The following is a 19,870-nucleotide window of genomic DNA, read 5'->3' on the forward strand; positions in this document are numbered from 1 at the left end:
GGCATGTGCCAAGTCACAGCTGCTCTGTTACAGCAACCATGTAGGTGAAATGCTGAGCAGAGAGAGCAGAGCAGGCACAGGTGAGGGGGCTCATCAGAGGTTTCACTATAAAGTGGTTCCATAGTGTCAATGGCAGTGAACAGCCATCAGGCCAAACAGCAAAAGCAAAATGTAAATAACTCAAGTGCAACCATCCTTAATGACCTGTAAGATCCCGACACCAAGAACAAGACACTGAGGTACATGACCTGCAAACACAAGTTACACTCAAATCAAAAACACAGTTTGGTATCAAGCATTCTTCTGGCATTTTCAAATAAAGAGACAACAAAGCTCCATACTTTTAAAACCCTGTGCAATGGCTGAAAACTTCAAATAAAGGTAGAAGCTGCTTTCTAAAAACCAGAAACCAGCTGGAGCACTACTACTCAAATAAACCATCAATAAAACAAAGCAGTTGGCAAAAAAGCCTTCAAAATTCCTAAACAACACTTATTTAAAGTCAGCAACTTCAGAGCATGAAGCTAATCTAAATTCTAGATAAATCTTTTCTACAAAGAAAGGGTCATACAAATTCCCACTCTGAGATATCCTTTTAAAAACCTTGTAAGCAATGGGCAGGTACTCAGGGGCCACAGGAGCTTCTCACATGGAATCTCCAGCTACAGAATTTGGGGTTATTTCATCACCATTTGCTGACATCTGAGACTATGGTCTGTACAAGCTGCTGCTTAAAATTAGACAAAATTATTTAATTCAGGCACCTCAATAAGCTACTGATTCCATGTGAACAGCATGCAACTGTTCAGCAGAAATCAAACCCAAGAGTTTGATTTCTGTCAACATTTGTCTACAGATTCCATTTCTTATTAAAAAAACCCCAAAATATCTGGCCAGAAAATGGTGAAACTTGGGTTTCTTATTCTACCAGACTCAAGAAAACCCAGCCCATGTATCTGCAGCTGGTCCACGGGAGCACTTCCCCAGCACTGGATCACTGGGAATCCCTCCACCAGTTTGAGCTGGGACCTGAAGAAGTGAATTTCCTCTGAAATTGAGGGACTTGTACACAATGAAGTCTTTCACTTAAAATAATTTCTCTGGATTTTTAATATTTATTGTTGAGGTTCAATTTTGATACCTAAACACTGACATCTGAGAGACTTCTGAACATAAAACCAAACTTTGCACTTTAAATATGACTGCATAGCAAAAAGAGCAAACTGGGATCCCTGAGGGCTTCAGGAAGACCTTGATATGTAAATGAATACTTTTTTAAGCATCAATTTTTCTGCCAGAAATTGGAATACTCAGCTAATTACTCACTTTGAGGGCTATAAACTGTTACCTCAGTACTATCACCAATAATTCTCCAAATTTTAGTGTGCATTTTAGACTTTAGCATTTAAAATTAGTAAATCTTAGAATTATGTGAGCTCTTATGCATTTGCCTTTCCTTAGACAAGAAACAATTAAGCGCTTCTGACAGTTTTCTAAGAAAAACTGGCCTTAAAGGATTCACTGCTTTTGCCCTGAAACAAGGCTCTCCTGATGGAGCTCAATATCTCCCATTTCCAGCTCATTTTCTACCTCAAAATGAGAAGCCAGTCATATCTCTTTCCTAACAATCAGTGTTTTCTTAATACACAACAGGCTTGGCTTAGAGAGCCATGGAAGAGGCGTTGCCAGTTCATCTCCAGTTTCTCAGGCACAATTCAAAGCATTTCTGCCTCACATATACTGAAAACTGGGCTACCAAACCATATAAGGACCATGCTAAAATTATCATAGCTGGTTCCTGCCAAAAATAGGTGCGGGCTTTGTTCTGGCAGATGTCAAGCAAAACACATGAAATAAAACTTTAATTTAAAGATTAATCTATGGATTTACACAATTCTGTTTATGTCAGGAAAAAAAATATGATTTCTTCATTCACAAAATAAAATTTTGTCTCTATTGCAGAGGTTCACTTGTACAGTTCGATGGCAATATCAGGGCACAAGAACATAGTGCCAAGCCAGGCACTGCATACACATGAACAACACTTCACATGCTATATATAATTCCTTTGTAACAGAGAAAAAGAAGGAAGAGGCAAAGTTCTGGCACGGGAAACTGCGGTGAAAGCGACGGAAAACGAGAACTCGGTGCTGTCATTTCTATATCAGAATCCAGTGCAGCGACCCCGGCCCCGCCGCCCCTTCCTCACCCTCGTACTCCAGGCTGGCCCCGGCGCCCAGAACGAGCAGCGCGGCGAGGCACAGCCAGCAGCTCCCCATGCTCCTCACGGCGGCTCTGCCCGGCCCGAGGCTCCAGCAGCAGCAGGAGGAGGAGGAGGAGGAGGAGGAAGAGGAGGAGGAAGAGGAGGAAGAGGAGGAAGAGGAGGAGGAGGAGAAGGAGGAGATGGAGATGATTCTCCGAGCGGCTCCCGCCGGGGCTCCGGTGTCCCTGTGCCGGGTGTTGTCCCCCCCGAGGGGCTCCTGCTGCCCGGTGGCCCCCGGGACTCCCCCTGTGCTGTCCTGGCCCGCAGAGATGTGCGGGATCCCCGCCTGGTCCGTGACCGGCCCTGCTGTGCCAGCCCTGCCTCAGCCAGGGCACCGAGGGGCCGGGACTGCGTGCCTGGCCAAGTGACATTCCATAGCATCACAGAATGTACTAGGCTGGAAAAGACATCGTCGAGTGTGACCTGAGACCACCATGTCAACTATAACACGGCACTGAGTGCCACGTCCAGTCGTTCCTTAAATACCTACAGGGAAAGTGACTCCCCCACCTCCCTGGACTGCCCGTTCTGATGTGTCATCACCCTTTCAGTGAAAAAAAATATTTTTTTTTTAAGCTGCACCCGCCCTGGTGCAGCTTAAATACCACGTACTGTCATCCTATCGCTTGCTGCCTGGTGGAAGAGATCTCGTTTTGTTACGCCTCCTTTCAGGGAGTCCTAGAGAGCGACACGGTGCCCACTGAGCCCCTTTACTCCAGGCTAACCCAGCTCCCTCAGCCGCTCCTCACAGCTCTTGTGCTCCAGAGCCTTCCCAGCACAGTCCCCTTCTCGGGACATGCTCCAGCCCCTCAATGCCCTGGCTGAATTAAAGGGTCCAGAACTGGTCACAGCACTCGTGGGTGCCTCACCAGTGCAGGAGGACAATCCCTGACCTGGTCCTGCTGGCCACACTATTGGTGACACAGGCCAGGTGACACTGGCGTCCCCTGGGCACACCTGGCTCACGTTCAGCTACTGCTGACCAGCACCTCCAGGTCCTTTACCTCCAGGAACCTTTCTAGCCACTCTGCCTGTAGCCTATAGTGCAAAGATCACCACATTTCCAACGTTTTTAGTGCTGCTGGGAAATGAAAAACAGCAAAAAAACCTAAAAATACAGCAATAATAGCCAATTTCAGTTGCATGATAGATTTCACAGAATAACAAAAAGGAAGAGAGCAAAATGAAAAACAACAAAAAAACCAAAAGCCACCTCAAAACTAAAATGACACTGTGTCTTGAGCACACAGAAACAACATGAATTAAATGAACCTAGGTGGCAGCTTCTGTAGTCTGCAGACTACAGAAAAACCAAAAGCCACCTCAAAACTATGACAGTCTTGAGAACACAAAAACAACATTAATTAAATGAACCTAGGTGGCATCTTCTGTAGTCTGGCTATTCTTGGTACTGGGAGGAAAGAGAAAGCTCCTTTCACATTTAACCTATCCTTCAAATCAGAGAAAAAGTGCCCGGGAATTCCTCCCATTTTCAAAAAGTTCATCAGTTTAACCATGTGTAAAAAGAGAATAACCAGTTTCCACCAGTAAGTTTGCAACATCTGGATTTAGTTCCTCCAATGTTTTGCCTCAGAGTTTTACATTCCACAGTATCTGAAGGCAAATCAAATATGTGAATTTAAAACCTTAATTCCACTGCAGCAAACTGAAGAGCTTCTTGGAGAATGGCACGGCTAAGGTCACTCTAAGACCTCAGAAGTCTTGAAGAAGCACATGATGGGGCAGAAAAGGCACAAAATGGTCACGATGTTCACATTTTGTGTGTAAAAATACTTGCACTCATCTTTATGATGGTACTAAAAATGGAAAGCTGGGTTTATCATCTCATTCTTTACTGGCTGAACATTACACCCCAGAGGTCTGCAAAGTTCATGTCTAAAAACCATTTGCTTTGGTGGGACTTCAGTATTTCTTTAAAAACTGCCTGCACAGTTAGGTGTTTTGTTGCATCTGGTCTATGAAGCCTTATATATATTTTTTGTTGTTCTTGGTGCTGTTTTATAATAGAAATCCTACAATCATGGAAGGATTTGGGTTGGAATGGACCTTAAAGCATTGAAACACAACCATTTTGTATTCAGCAGTAATTGTGCTTAACTGAGAAGCAGAGGATATCAAGAAAATCATGGCATGGTCCTGAATGCCAGCCAAGTTAATAATCTTATGTGCAGTTTATTAGCCCAAATGAATAACTTCCAGAGATGTTTAAGCATTTCCCTGCTTATACATATGGAAATACACAGGTGTATAGCACAGATTTGAGTTTCCATGCACAGCCACATGCACTGCTGTGCTTCTATTCCTTGCAGGTGTAGAGCCTTTCAGGCTCAGAAAACAATCCTACACCAAGAGGATACCCTCAGGGCTGTACACAGATTAATTCACTGTGTCTCAGTATTGATTAAGATGCAAACACAATGTTTTAGTGCACAGGTTTTAACTTGCTTCAAGAGAGATGCCTCATAGAAGATCCCATCAAAGAACAGCTCTTTCAAAGTCACAATCAAAGCACAACTGAAATGCAGAACAGAAAACTTCAGAATTATCAAGCTCAAAAGAGGTCAGAGATGCCTGAAGTTTGCATGCCAGCAGTAGTTTATGATTTGTGAAGTAAAATCACCCAATAACACAGAAATCATTAACTGGATTAGGAAAATGCAGGCATGGGTTCTTCCAAAAGATTCTTTCTTTCCTCTTCCCTTGCCATCTGTGACCGATGTGACTATGAACAAACACTGTAGCTGACACTGAGTCCTGAAGGTGTTTCCAAACAGATTAATTACATTTTCAGAGAGCTATCGCTCTGCATAGAAGGCAGATAACAAAATAAAACTTGTTTCATGTGTTGGCAAATGTTGTGCAACAAAAAAAAGCACTACTCCTGATCAAGGAGTTTCCTTCACCTCAGTGCCATATCCAGAAGCAGATGGCCATGCCCATGCAGTTTACTCTCAGAAAAATCAGTGGTGAGATGGAAACCGTATGGATACAGAAGTTAGTGCTAGTCCAGAAAAGTTCTGTAAAATACAATTCTGTATTCTGCTTCCTTTTATGGACACATGTGGATACCTTAGATACAGCAAACAAAGCAAAACATTTTCCACCACTGATTTTGGTTTATTTTTCCCACTCCAGACTGGCAATAAAAAGTGGAAGTGGCTGAAGTGGCTCTGACTCAATGCAGGCAGAAGTGCTGTAACACAGCTGCAGTCAAGGGAAAGCTGGCAGACATAACAAGAAGCTACAAACCTCTTTGCCAACACCTCCATAAGATCCAGGAACCTTAGTGCAGTCCCAGGCTGCTCCTGCATACCTTGCTCCATTGCAAATGAATTTGCTCCCCCTGTAATCAGGTGTTTAGTGTTAGAATGAGCAGTATGTTCAAATGCTGCTTGCAATTTGCACCATTAAATGGCCAAAGGTTGTTTTTTAAATACTATTCATTTGAAGCTGTTAAAAAAAAATATATTCTTCATGAAAATGGTGTCCTTATATTCAATGAAAACAAACAAGGTATTTCCAGAATACTAGTTCTGGAAATTCTAAAGAAAACTCCAGAATCCTAATTCTGGAAATTCTGGTTTGCCCTGAATTGCTTTTGTGATGTGACATTTTGGGTGATTCAATGAAAAGTGACAATTTAATTTAATTTTAAGTTATCAAACGTGTATACATCTCAAATTGGGTTTTCAACAGAAAATTGAGGAAAATGTAGACCAAAAACCAGTGAAATATATGGATGAAAGGCCTCTGCTATTGGAATAAAGTGCTGATTACTGTGGGGGGAAAAAAAAAAGCTCAAAAGGCCAGTAAAGATACATTTGGGAGTTAACATCAGTGCAACTTCAAGAAAAGTATCAGTCATCTCCTCTGTTGATCCTTGTCTCCCACATAAGCCATGTTCCCTTGGTGGCTGAGCAGTATGAGCCACAAGGTGCCACAATGATTCATCAAGAGAATGGGATCAAGCTGGCAGCTTGGCTCAAAGGGAAAAATCTGACTATTACATACATGAAGACTGCCCTCAAGTGATATTGATTTTCAGCCCGGTCAGTGAGTTGGTTTTTGTTTGATTTGACTCATTGTCCAAAGACTTAAATAATGAGGAGCCGAGGAAAAAGAAGAGTTAGCTTCCCTGATTTTTTAAGCTACCAAGAGAAGGTTCAAAAGCTTATTTCCTCCCTTTTAAAGGGCTCCACCTAAATAAGGAACTTTCAGTAAAGTGAAATACAGCAAAATAAAATAAAAACTCTGAAAAGGCAGGCAAACAAAAGAAGTCACTGATCATTTGGAAAGGCACCTCGTTATGCCAGCAGCAGACTAACATGGATGAGATGAGAGAAAAATGTTTCCCTTGTTCAGGCTGTGAGGAATTAAAAGTTTGATTTTTTCTTAAGGTACTCATCTATAAATAATGCTAAAACATTTAGTGGCAGCATCTCTCTTTATGATCAGAAACTGTCACAGGCTGTTACCACAGAGAGGATGAAAAGTGTCATGAACACTAAAATGCAAACCAATACAGCTGAACAAAATGTACATCCTTTAGTCAATAGGTTTAAGGAAGGTATGGCTGCATGACATCTACACAAAACACAGACATTTAGCTGCATACTGCAAAATATATTTGTTACCCTTATCACAGATGCTTTTCTAGTTTAGTTTAGCTTTAGGTATAGGTTTTCTGCTAGGCCTAAACTCTGGCTTAGCCTTCAATAGGCACAGCAGCTATGGGGTTGTCCATGCATATAGAAGAATGTTCCATACAGAAGAATTTGCACTCTGTGTCTGACAAAATATAGGAGGCTCTGCAAAGACTGTTTTTTGTGAAGGGTCAGAGCCTGGAGCGGTGTCTCAGTGGTTATTCCACACCATGAGATGGTGGTTAATCCATGTAGACATTGTCACTGCAGTCAGGAGCAAGGGACTCTCACTTGTGGGAAGAAGGGAGTGACTTTGAATGGAAAACAGAGAAATAATTCCTGTGAACATACTTCAATACGGGGTTTTTTCCCTTACATTAAGATGTTAAGAGTCTTCAACATAGGCTTACATTTTAGGAGCACACTGAAAACACAAAACCAGCAAGTCACCTATGGAAGGCTAATAAGGGACTGAAAAGAGGTAGGACTATGAGTAACTGTTTAATTAAATAAAGACCATTTAAGCTGAAAGTCTCTCTAATGACGAGTTCCAGTGGACTTTGGATAACTTTCCAAAGGAGGAGGTTGAAAACGAATCCTGATCTATTCTGAATTGGTGGCAGATGGAAGAAATTTTTTTCTTTTTTTCTTTTTAATGCTGACACTGGAAACTGGCACATCTCAGCCTCTAACTTTGAATACTACAGTACCAGATACACTGGGGTTTTTTAACCTTCAGACACGTTATTTCTGAAGCTCTGCCATTTTAAAAAGGTTTTCCAGATTTTATGAGCAGACTAAAAGAAAGGCTCCCTATGAAAAATCTCAGCTTCAAGTGTCAGACACTACACCAACACTTGAAAACTAGCATCAGGAGCTGTCTGTAATATATAGGAAACTCTCCAACAAGTTCCTAGAAAACAGAAGGGGAGTGGAAAAATGTGATGTTGCTGACAGTGATCTCCTCCTGCTCTTTAGTAAGTGGAGACACAGACTGTCAGAAGCAACACAGAAATACTACAAACCCTAAGCTGGCAGCAAGCACCCTTCTTTGAAGAAAATAGGGACTTAAGGACTCCAGGACTACTTCTGCTCATGCTTTACTAGTGCTTTGCAAGAGTAGAGAAAAAGCAGGCATTGCACCAGAGAGGAACAGCTGAAAGAACAACTCCAGGGGAAGTAGGGCAGTCAACAGGACAAAAACTGAGCAAAGACAACAGAAAAACAGGTGGAACTCAAAATCCAAAAGAAGATGTACAGGAGTTTCAAATTTAATAGCAAACCAATAATTGAAGGAAAAGGTAAGCAACTGCTGTCAGGACACAGGAGATAGGAATTTAATTTTTTTTACAAAGAATAGCATTAAAAACAGCCTCACAACAAACAGTATTTAATACAACCAAAAGCACAGAAGTTGTATAAACCAATTCTTGAGAAGCAGCTTGCTCCTTTTGTTTAAAATAATCAATGTTAATCACATCCTAAGGTAGAGTCAAAATTTCTTTTCACAGAGCCAGCAAAAAATAATGCTGATTAGATTTTAAAGGAATATTTGAGACAAACCCTTGCTCTTTTTTCATTAATATTCATGTCAGTGGCAAATCCCCATCAGGAAGATGCTCTCACTTCCATCAAAATCAAGAGGGTAAACAAATTTCCTTCTGAAAGAGTGGCTGCCAAGGTCATTTGAGAGGATATTGGCTTAGAAGATCCAGCTTCACTGATGATACACACTGTTTGGGGCACCACAATATGAACAAGATATAAAGGTATTAGAGAACATCCAAAGGAGGCTACAAAGATGGAGAAGGGCCTTGAGGGGAAGCTGAGTGAGGAGCAGCTGAGGGTGTTTGGTCTGTTCAGCCTGGAGGAGACTGAGGGGAGACCTCAGTGCAGTCACAGCTTCTTGTGAGGGGAACAGGAGGGGCAGGCACTGATCTCTGCTCTGTGGGGACAGTGACAGGACCTGAGGGAACGGCCTGGAGTTGTGTCAGGGGAGGTTTAGGTTGGATAAAAGGAAAAGGTTCTTCCCCAGAGGGTGGTTGGGCATGGAACAGGCTCCCCAGGGCAGTGCTCACAGCACCAGCCTGACAGAGCTCAAGAAGCATTTGGACAATGCTGTCAGGTGTGGTTCTTTGGGCTGCCCAGTGCAGAGCAGGAGTTGCACTTTGATGATCCCAGTGGGTCCTTTCCAGTTCAGGATATTCTATGATTATCTATCTATCTATCTATCTATCTATCTATCTATCTATCTATCTATCTATCTAATCTATCTATCCACACACATAGCCATAGTGCCAAAGACAATGCTCAGGAACTGCAAATGCCCCAAACTAGAAAGTAAATAAATAAAAGGAAATCAAAATAATATTCAGTTTCCTCTGCCTTTGGAACCCTAACTGCCAGTTTAAGGCAAAAGGAGACCAGGGAACACCAATATAATAACTTAAACAAACTTAATGACCTCAACACACTGAGGCCATGTTTCCAGAATTACATCTTGCTTCTTCAGGAGAGGGAAAAGGGCAATGGAAAATCCACTGGCCACTACTAGAAACAGGAGAGCTGACTGAAGCTCCTAAAAAGGAACCCTAAAAGAAACCTGTTTGGAAAGAAGAGGAACATGGACACGGCCAACTTGGTTTTATATAAAAAGGTTTTAAATACAAAAAATACAAGAGGTATGGCCAGCACCATGGTCCTCAGCAAGAAGGATGATGATGCCCTGTTTCCTTCAGCTCCTAAAAGTGCAGTGGCAGGTGCAGCCCCAGCCTCCTGACACCAGGACAGAGCGTGCTGGGAAGCTGCAGGGCTCAGCAGGGAAATGTGAAGTTTGTGTTTGGTGCAGCTATGATACCTAATAAGGATGGCCATGCTCTGGGTCCCTTTCATTAAGGGCAGGCTGATATGCAGGGATTGATGAACAACATCTGGCAGGAATGGCCAGCTGCAGCAAGCAAAGCTGCCAGACAGCTTCAAATTACCAAGGTCAGGTTCTTATCATAATTAGTGTATTATCCTGTAATAGTCAGTTCTATGAATTTTAGTTTCCACAAAATCAGTTTAGTAGTGAAAAAATTCTCAAGTTTCATAAACATCTTTGGGATGACAACTAAAGACTGTCAGAGAAAAAACCCCAAGAACAAAACAAGAGAAACTTGGAGCAGAACAGATATTTTTAAACAACAGATGTACAGACTTGGTGGTATTCTTGTTACACCAGTTTCTTCTGAGTGTCAAAATATTACAGTAGTCAAAGACACTGGAAACATACACCAAGGATCGGTGTTTGCCTCAGAATGGCAGGATTGAGATGCCATTGTATTTCTCACTGTTTCCTCTCACAGAAGCATCAAAGTCTGAGAAACTGATTTGTGATGTTTCAGGGCTTGCCATTAAAAGCAGACTGACAATCTGCAAATCTGCCACGTGGACCAGAGAGGGATGTAAAAAGGGAGCATGTGAAACACACTGGGGGAAAAATAATCCACAAAAAAGGTACAAAGCTAGAAATAGTTCTCATGAAAAAATGAAACCACTGCCTAAATTGTTACTGAGAGTTAATACACTGTAAATAATGTGGAATTTTACCCAAACATGTGAGATGTATCACTGCCCATAATGCTCACAGCAGCTCCAGCCCTGACAGGGGCTTGGCCTCGGGGTGCCCCTGTCCCTGCAGCCAGAGCTGATGCCTGTCCCAGCTCTGCTCATGCTTCTGGGCTGCTGGAGATCCCTGTCCCACTACCAGCCCTCACAGAACCAGGACAAACCTCACCCTGAAGTCTTCTGTGAAGAAAAATTTGAATCTTCCCCCCCCTTTTTTTTTTTAATAATTGAAAAATATCACTTTTGCAGTTTCCTATGTATCTCAACCAGGTACAACATTTCATAGAAAAATCACCTCTTCAGCTGAGGAACACAGGTTTTGTAAAAAGCCATAATGATTTGGACCACCCAAACATGAAATCAAGTGCTCATAGTCCTGGATTTGATGCTCTCACCTTCCCTTTGTAAATCTGAATCCATGTCATTAAAAATGCTCCAAGATTTGACATGGATTTCCATTGCAGACAGACCAAATAACCAAAGGATACACAGAGTTGTCTATGTAAAAATGTGCTTCTGAGTTGATTCCTTTCCATGATTTAAAGTTTCACCTCTTACAAAATTTTACTATAACACACAAAAAAATGAGAAACATCCTGTACAGTCAGTTTCACAGTGTGGTGTGTCTTGTGTGCAAAAGACAGCATCACTCCCTGGCTGCTACTATCACAGGCCTGTACTGGCCTCACTGCATGGCGGGAAATGGGATGTTGTGTTTGGCAGGGAGTCCTGGCAGAAGGCAAAGGGTCACACAAGCTGCACACAGCAGCTCCCCAGGCACTTGCCTCTGGCCACTCTGCCCCTGTGCAGTCACAGCCTCTCATTTGTAAGGATTTAACAGCAACCTGACACAAATTCAACTTTTGACACTAAGAAAACAGCCAAAGGGCAACCTCCAGCAACACCTGACACTAACCCAGCTCAGTCTGGGAACAGGAAACATTTTCTGGGAAAAAGCAGATATAGCACAGCTTGTTTCAACCATCCCTCGACAGCCCTGTGCCTTGGCAAGGAGCTGTCAGCAGGAGCAGTCCATCAGGGAGCTGCTGCTGGGAGCTTGCTCCAGCTGTCAGAGTTTCAGGAGCCTGTTACAGGGCTGGAATGCTCTCATTGCAGGTGGCTGACAAGTAAAAGCCCAGAAGCTGCAGTGCTGTCTGAACTCGTGAGTTGCTGTGCACCATGGTGCCTGCCAAGCTGCCCCCTCCACACACAGAAAGTGCCTCACTGCAATGGCTGGGATTCCTCACAACTCTCTGCACACTGGAAATGAGAGGTGACTAGGAATTGAGTAGCATGGTTTTAAAAGTAATGTTTAAAACACAAAACATGAGTTGCTGCATCAGCTCTGAAAAGGGCTTGGGAGGAGGGTGAGGAGTTTGTGGAATGGAACAGGTACCCAGGACTTGCAGGTTGAACTTTATTTAAATTACTCATCTTTGCAGCAATCAGGTCTTACTTTTCTCTTCCATTTGTGCACTTCTGTAGCCATTTGTCAGCCCCACTTACCATGGTGTCTTCATACAAGAAAGGCCAAGAGGATTTTGGAGAGCATGGCTTCCTGTGAACTGGAACCCTGAACACCACCTACACCACAAAATCCACCATTAATACTTCATTTTATTCTCATGTGTCACATACTACAAGTTTGATCCTCTTCTGTGGCCTGTCCTGGCTTCTCATGGTCTTTGTGCAGTAAGAGAAGCTTTGTTAATGGCAGAAGAATAAACAGAGACCAGGATTGTACTTCAGACACAAAATTCACGCACTGCAAGTAAATGTATGCCCATACTCCTTGTGATGGGCTTACAAATAGGGAAATGTTTTCTAACTCAGATGGAGGACTTACTTTCAATTCCTTTGGACTGACCTGTTTTGGCAAACCAATTTACTCTTCCAATATGAAAATTAGCCATAAATCAACATTATCTTTCTGCAGAGTTAAAAGTTGCTTTTTATTACACACACAAAAAAAAAAATTATGGCTTTTAATGCATATTATTGCTAAAATGTCTGAGTGATTTTATAAGTATGACACATATTAATGACTTGCCTACAATATGGCAGACAAAAATATTGCAAAAGAATGGGCTTGGATAAGAATGAAACAAAAGTACTTAAAGGGCTGCAGTGCATGTCTCATGCTGTTCCTGGTATCCAAGAGGTCTGAAATGCCTTGGAGACATCTAAAGGTACAGTTTAATATTTTTGGTTTTGACATGCAGTTAGAGAGAGGTACAGAATCCCCAGTCAGAAACACTTCTCCTAAAAACAGGACCAAAACACAATTCAGGTGTTCCAATTTCCAAAAAGATGACAAGCTGTCAGATAGTCAAACACTGCAAGCTTCCAGAGCGCTGGTGAAACAGAGGTATCAGTGATATACCAGGAACACTGCTGGCATTCCTGCAAATGCTGCCTTCCCTTATTAAAGAAACACTCAGGATTTGATGTACTTGGCTGGAAATTTCCCTAAACTCTAAGTCAAAGTAAGTTTCCAGTTATGGTTATCTCCTGTTCCTCCCAGATATGTATTTCCTACCTCATTATAATAAATGTCAAGTACCAACAAGAAACTCAAAATATTGTTCCAGACACCCACCAAAATGGATGCACACCCAGAAGCTTTAACTGAAGCAATAAGGAGAGCAATGGAAAGACAAGCCAGAAGAGCACACAGGAATGCCCAGAGCCACAACCAGGTCCAGGTCACCTTTTCAACTCCAAAGAGACACAAAAGCCACCTGTAGCATTTCTATAACTAAATACACACACATGGTGTTACTTGATATGGTGCAATGGCAATAACTGCAGCTGAATGAATGTCTTCAGTCAAAACTCTCTGCACAAACCATATTACAAAGGGAATGCAGACACAGGTCAATCAACTGCTTTAATGTGAGTAAAAAGAAATCAGTACTGCAAAGCTGAAGCAAACTACCAGTCAGATGCCTTCACAAGAAACAAGTCACCTGTTCAGGTGACTTCAGCAAGTCATCTGGTTTTTTTTTTCTTATTACAGTAATAGGAAAGGTACCTGCTTTCAGCACAGGGCACTCACATCCACTCCTTTCCCAGCAAGTATGGGAAATACCTTTATATTTTTTGTTGGGATGGTTTTCTTATTTACACATTTCACTATGACATATAACTCAGGTGCAATGTTTCTGGTATCTGTCCCTGGGCAGTTTAGAACAGGGAATGCAAGCCAACATGGTTTTAATCTTCAGGAATAGCTGTACAGAGGCATGTTAATTTGGGGCCCTTTCACTAAGAAATCACACAGTATAACTAGAAAGCCACAATGGATGGACTCAAGACAGGCAGACTCAAACTGAGTAATTATATTTGAGTTGACAACTCCAAAGAAAACTCCAACAGGCAGAGGCTCACAATTTAACTGAGGCAGGAGCTGGAAGCAGCATTTTCCCCCATCTGGCCAGTCAGCATCAGGAAGTCTGACAAAAAACCTCCGAGGGACACCAGGATGGAGCACAGACCCTGGCAGGTTAAAACTCTCTTGACACAGCCTAAAAGGAGACAGACTTTGCTGAGTGAATCATGTTGCCAGCCCAAGCTGGTTAAGTGTAGGCTTTGGGTAAACCAGGCAGCACAACACGGCATGGCTGCCAAAGCCTGACTGCAGCACTGCTTCCAAACTGCAGTGCTATTCTTGTGAATGTGTGTGCAACACATCTAAATCCAGTACCCTAAATAACAATGGCATTTCCTCAAAAGAACAAGAAGAGGGCAAGACGTAGGGAAGAAAAAAATCAGATGTCTTCATTCATGCTGCTCAAATTATAAGGAGATGTGTCTATTCAGAGTTGTGACAAATTTTAAATTTTGCACAATGGGAAAGAAAGAGTTTCCTTCCATATCAACAGCACAGTAGTTTCAGAATCTTCAAAACAAGATTTACAAAACTTCTAAATCATCCAGTCTTCACATGTGCAGTACTCTCACACATGCATTTTTTTATCTACTGCAAGATCTGAAGCAAGTGATAGTACTAAGATAAATTTTAATGTTATATATCTTACTGCAAAGCTGCAGAAGTTTCTTCTGTGTCTCCCTGAAGGACACATAGCAGCACATCACAAATCAAAGACTATACAAATCAAAGATGTATCCACCCATAAAGAGACACTTACTCACCAGTTTCAAACAAATGAATGCAATCAAGAATCTTTATGACACCCATCCTGCATGTTTGTTGTGGGTCTTCTTTTTTCTCCTCAAAAACAGCTCATAATAACCGTCTAGTGTCCCAGAAGAACAACCCAAAATTTCAAGCATTCTTTATTTTTCAGGTCTATGTATCAGGCAGAAAAACTTGAGTCTTTTCGAGCAGCCCACCTGAACCCCACAGATGTCATCTGTCCTTGGCTGAAGACGTATTTTCACTGAGCAAGCAAAAAAGCATGAAGTTACAGAAACTATCTGCTCCAATGGCAAAAACCTTTGCCAAAAATGTCCAGCCACCCCCAGCTTGAGCTGCACAGGCTGCCAGAAGCTCAGCACTCTGCCATGGCTGGAGGTGTTTCCCTCTCCCAGCCTGTAATTCGCCCTGCACACTGCCAGGAGGGGTCGGCAGCTCTTCCCAAATACTGAGCCAATGCTCAACAGGCAAAAGGAGGGCAGTGAGGATGTGCAGAAGGCTGGAAGAGACAGCACTGTCCAGAGCAGCAAGGTGGGACCCACCCTCAGTGCCTATTTCACATCAAATACCACAAGAGGGCACAGGAGAACATCCAAGAACAGTTCATGTGAATCTTGTCCTGGTTTGGCTCACTAGCAGGCTCCCCTTCCCCAGAGGCTTGTGATCCCATGGAAACCACCCTGTTAACTCACAGCCAGGGGTGCTCACCCAGAGGAGGGCAGGACATGTACTGATGGCTATCTCAAATGCAAGATTTTACACTGTAGATGTTTGGCAAGCCTTTGTCATGCCAGACTTACTGCTGCAGTGGACCAAGAAAAGGGGTACAGCAGCTTACAGACATGAAAAAAATTGTCATTGATGGTTCTATGGCACCTCCTGCACCACCTCCAGTGCTTGCCCAGACTTGGCTACCCAGGACATTAAATGCACTTAATTTGTCTGTGCTTTCTGGCAAGGTGTATTTCACTCTGAGAGAAAGGACAGTTCAACAACTCATTGAAATATCCTTAATTTCACTCTCTGTTTATGTGATCTTACCCTGGAGATTTCAGTTGCACTGAAACCCCCAGGTGCTGCTGAAGAGTGAGCAGGCTGAGCAGAGAGGAGGCAATGACCTGATTATTTAAGGACCACTCAGGAAAAAATGTACTGCTTTGGTAATGCTTATTAAGCTGCAAGGAGTTTTCAGTAGGCAACTACTACAGCTCATGAAAACGCTCCACTTCACTCAGGAATATATGAAAGCAGTGTCAGGAGATGAGTTAACATTATTGATTGATATTAATATGACATATCTGTTACGCCTGAGGTCACTTGAGAATGCTGCTGGAAGTCTTATTCATATGCAACTGTCCAGGTAACTGGAGCTTGTTTAGACAGAGCCAGCCCATCCAAAGCACAACTGTGGATGAAGTCGTGCCTTAGAACACCTGCTTGTATTCAGAACATCACAGAATCATAGAATGGCTTGGATTGGAAGGGATCTTAAAGCTGATCAAGCCCCTTGCTGTGGACCAGGACACCTTTCCTTAGACCATTCATTCCCATGCTGGGTTTGGCCAGCACACAACACCTCCAGGTCTGTGCCCACCATGGTCACGAGCGGCGCCTGCAGCTCCACACTGGATCCTGTGCATACAAATTGTCACCCAGAACGGCCAAGGCAGCCAGCAAACTGTGTTTAGAAGAAAAATACAACAAAAGAACTCTGAGCTGACACAACAGGCCCCACCCTTGGCACCGCAGAGCACCAGCTGCTCAGGGCCCTGGAGATTGCTTCTGGACCATTCTGCAGCTTGGTCTGATGGAGCAGGAATCAAATCATTGTGATGCCAGGTTTTTTTTTTAAGCCTGCAATTTGACTTTAAGCAGTCTTAAATATTCTCTTCCTTCAGTTTTGTCCTCCTATCCTTTGTCTATTTATAGCATAAAAACTACTGGGTGAGAACTGCCTGTCTCTGAAGGGCTGAGGCACTCAGCAGTCTCACTCACAGATGAGCTCTTGACCTAGCACACAGCTTTGAGAACCACCATTTCCACAACCTGACTTCCATCTACCCATATTTAATCCAGAATATACATAGGTTATAAGCATATGGTGCTTATGTATATATTGTTTTCTTTGAATTAAATCTCATACAGCTTTTGAAAATAGTTCCATAATATTACATGGCTCTCAAGTGATTTTAGTGACATCTCCCTCAAGGTTCATGGCCCTTCACACAAGTACCCTGTTCCAATGCACAGAACCCATTCATTCTATCATAGATAAGCTTTTCTTTTCATCTACCAATAGTGTAAGACACAACTACCACAGCCTTCCATCATACAGTGCCACTTGATTTCACCTTCACACCCCCCAAATACTGAACAAGTGATCCCCATAAAAATGTACATATGGACAGCTGTACCCTCCCCAGCACCACAGAAAGTCTCTGAAGAGCTCCAAGGGCACATTTCCCTCTTCAGCCCCTAGGAAAAAGGTTTTACTCTCGTTTTAACTACCAAAAGCTGCATCTCTAAACTGTTCTTGAGGAGAAAACAGACTTTCCTCTGAGTAGTGCCACCAGAGAGATTTCCTCAGTGCCTTCTTAGCTTTGAATGTATCAATGTGATAATCCACAGCATCCTTTCAAAACTTGAAAATATGAAAATACAGTTACAGTTAAAACAGCTGCTGCTTCAAAGGTTTTTAAGTATTTTAAGAATTTTAATTATTTGGATATTTCTCAGTTTTCGTTCTTATGTCACGTAGATAATTAGTTCAATTACAATTTCCCAGGTGGAATACCAGCTTGATTTCTACTTGCCTGCCATCAAAAAATTGACAGCAGAATTCTTAGGGCATGAAAATTACACATATTTAGTGTGGTGTTTAACATAGTCTTTGGAATTGTGGAACATAACTTTCCTACACCAGAAACTTCAGTGTTATCAAATTATGAGTTCAAGAGCTGATTGGACTATTTCTGATATTTAAAGAACAATCTACTATTGAATTACAAACATTTTGCATGAATCCAAAACAGGCTGCTTGGCTTTGCCTACAAAGTGTCAACATCTTGATAATGGTTCAATAAGCTTGTGCCTGTATAATCAAGAGGGCCCCACACACACGTGCTGTACAGATTTTATTTTTTTTAAGTCCATTTTAGTTTACTTAGTGGCATTCTGTACCTAATGTGCATGGTTATACACCAACACAGTACCATTAGAGAAAAACCCATTAACAGTTTCACTAGATTCCATACTGGGAATAAGGATGTGAAAGAATACCACATTTCTCTAGTAAAAATAAACAGAAGAAAAGTAACATGAAACATTCACTTAATATTAGGGTTTACAATTACAGTTGCTGACGATTTAAGCTCTTTGGAGCCTTTGACACTAAGCATGAGGAGGAAATTGGACTTTCAAATGAGTGAAAGATGAAACAAGCAGGCTTTTGTGCAGCCAACTTGAAGATTACATGCAAAACTTAAGACTTTTGAGATTAGAGAGGTTACATTTGTCCTTTTAGGAAAACAGAGGATAGGATATTAGCATCCTCTGTAAACTACTTGAAGACTGACATTCACATGAACCACAAACTAAAGCCATTCACTCATCTTCCTAAGAAAATAAAGAGAATTTGGCAGTACAATAATCCTCAGAGAAATGCCAGGACAGGAACTTCTGTGGTCTTTGTTGATTTAGCAACTGATGTGTCCAATACTTTAGTGTTTGGTAAAGAAAGAGCATAAACATGTTCCAACATCTTCCCCCTTGGAAAAAAGCCACTCTTAACCCGCCAATGAAAATAAGGAAAGCAAAACGTCAACTCACAAATACCACCCCTATGCCACTTTACACCCCTCCACGGACAGAACTACGTATTAGGCAGGGATAGCTCCAGGAAACAAAATATGGATATCACCAACATGCAGCTGTAAGTTGTATTAAGACACCTTTCTCCCGTGTTCACTGCTGCCCTTCCCCTTCATGCCAGTAACACACATCAGTTTGAATCCATACCCACTGACATGAAAGGCTCTGTTCTGACCACAAATTCTCACTGCTACACCTGTTAAACCACAACCAGGGCACGGCAGTTTACACTGGCTTTGTTTGCCATGCTACCAAATCAGAAGTGTCTAATCTGACAAAATGCATCTGCTTTAGAACAGGCAGAAATCACATACCCCTTTCCTTTTGCATGGAAATGGAACCTAAATTTGAGCTCATTTAAATTTTGCTACAGGAAATACAAACACTTAGAAGTGAAATGGCATCAGCGTGCATTTTTTAATGTACCAGGTGCCTAAGAAACGAGGCAGACTCACCCATTCATTGTTCACATTAAAAAGAGATATTACCTTGCTGCATGCAGTCTCACCCGGGCACCAAAAACTGCTGAGGCAGGGCTGGCCCATCGGACTTACACTTTACACTTAGGGACAACACAGAGCCTCTCTTGTTCAGCAGCTTTGAGCGGCTGTCACCTCCTCTCTCCGAGTGCCACGGCGGCGGCACGGAGGTGCAGATGTGAGAGGGAGCTGCCACCAGCCCGCTCCGGCACGGCTCAAACCCGGCACGGCGGGAAGTTTTCCTGGCACCCAGTACTCCAGTAGCAACGCGGTTCTCCACACCCAGGACGCAGCTCCATCCACGCTGACCGGACTGGACCGGACATAGAGCGAGGCACAAAGCGCTGCGGGTCGGCAGCGAGTGAGCAGGACGGGCCCCGGCCCCTCAGGCTGCCGCGGACACCGCGGCGCTCCCGCCGCCCCCGGCCCGGCCCCGCTCCCGGCCCTGCCCCTGCCCCGGCCCCGCCGCCCCTTCCTCACCCTCGTACGCCAGGCTGGCCCGGGCGCCCAGGGCGAGCAGCGCGGCGAGGCACAGCCAGCAGCTCCCCATGCTCCTCACGGCGGCTCTGCCCGGCGCGGGGCTCCAGCAGCTAGCAGCAGGAGGAGGAGGAGAAGGAATGGGACGGGGCCATTCACCGAGCGGCTCCCGGGCGCTTGGGAAGACTCCTCCCGCTGCCCGGCACCGCCTCCCGGGCCGGGATTGGGATCCGCCGGGACTCCGGTGTGCCGTGTGTTGTCCCCGCCGAGGGGCTCCTGCTGCCCAGTGGCCCGGTGGTGCCCTGGCTCGGACAGGGGTTACAGAATCACAGGATCAGAATGGTTTGTG

The 19,870-nt window shown here is 43.3% G+C and overlaps 1 protein-coding gene across 1 annotated transcript in view; it reads right to left on the reverse strand.

The window, feature by feature from the left end:
* The window catches only part of SRPX (sushi repeat containing protein X-linked), a 38,904-nt gene extending 19,310 nt beyond the window's left edge, over nt 1-19,594 (reverse strand). The window contains exon 1 of the mRNA XM_058799960.1: nt 19,525-19,594. Coding sequence (XP_058655943.1) covers nt 19,525-19,594 — 70 coding nt within the window. The remainder of the gene's footprint in view (nt 1-19,524) is intronic.
* Nucleotides 19,595-19,870: the final 276 nt, after the last annotated feature.

The sequence above is a fragment of the Ammospiza caudacuta genome, chromosome 2 (genome assembly GCF_027887145.1).
Source record: "Ammospiza caudacuta isolate bAmmCau1 chromosome 2, bAmmCau1.pri, whole genome shotgun sequence".
Taxonomy (NCBI): Eukaryota; Metazoa; Chordata; class Aves; order Passeriformes; family Passerellidae; genus Ammospiza; species Ammospiza caudacuta.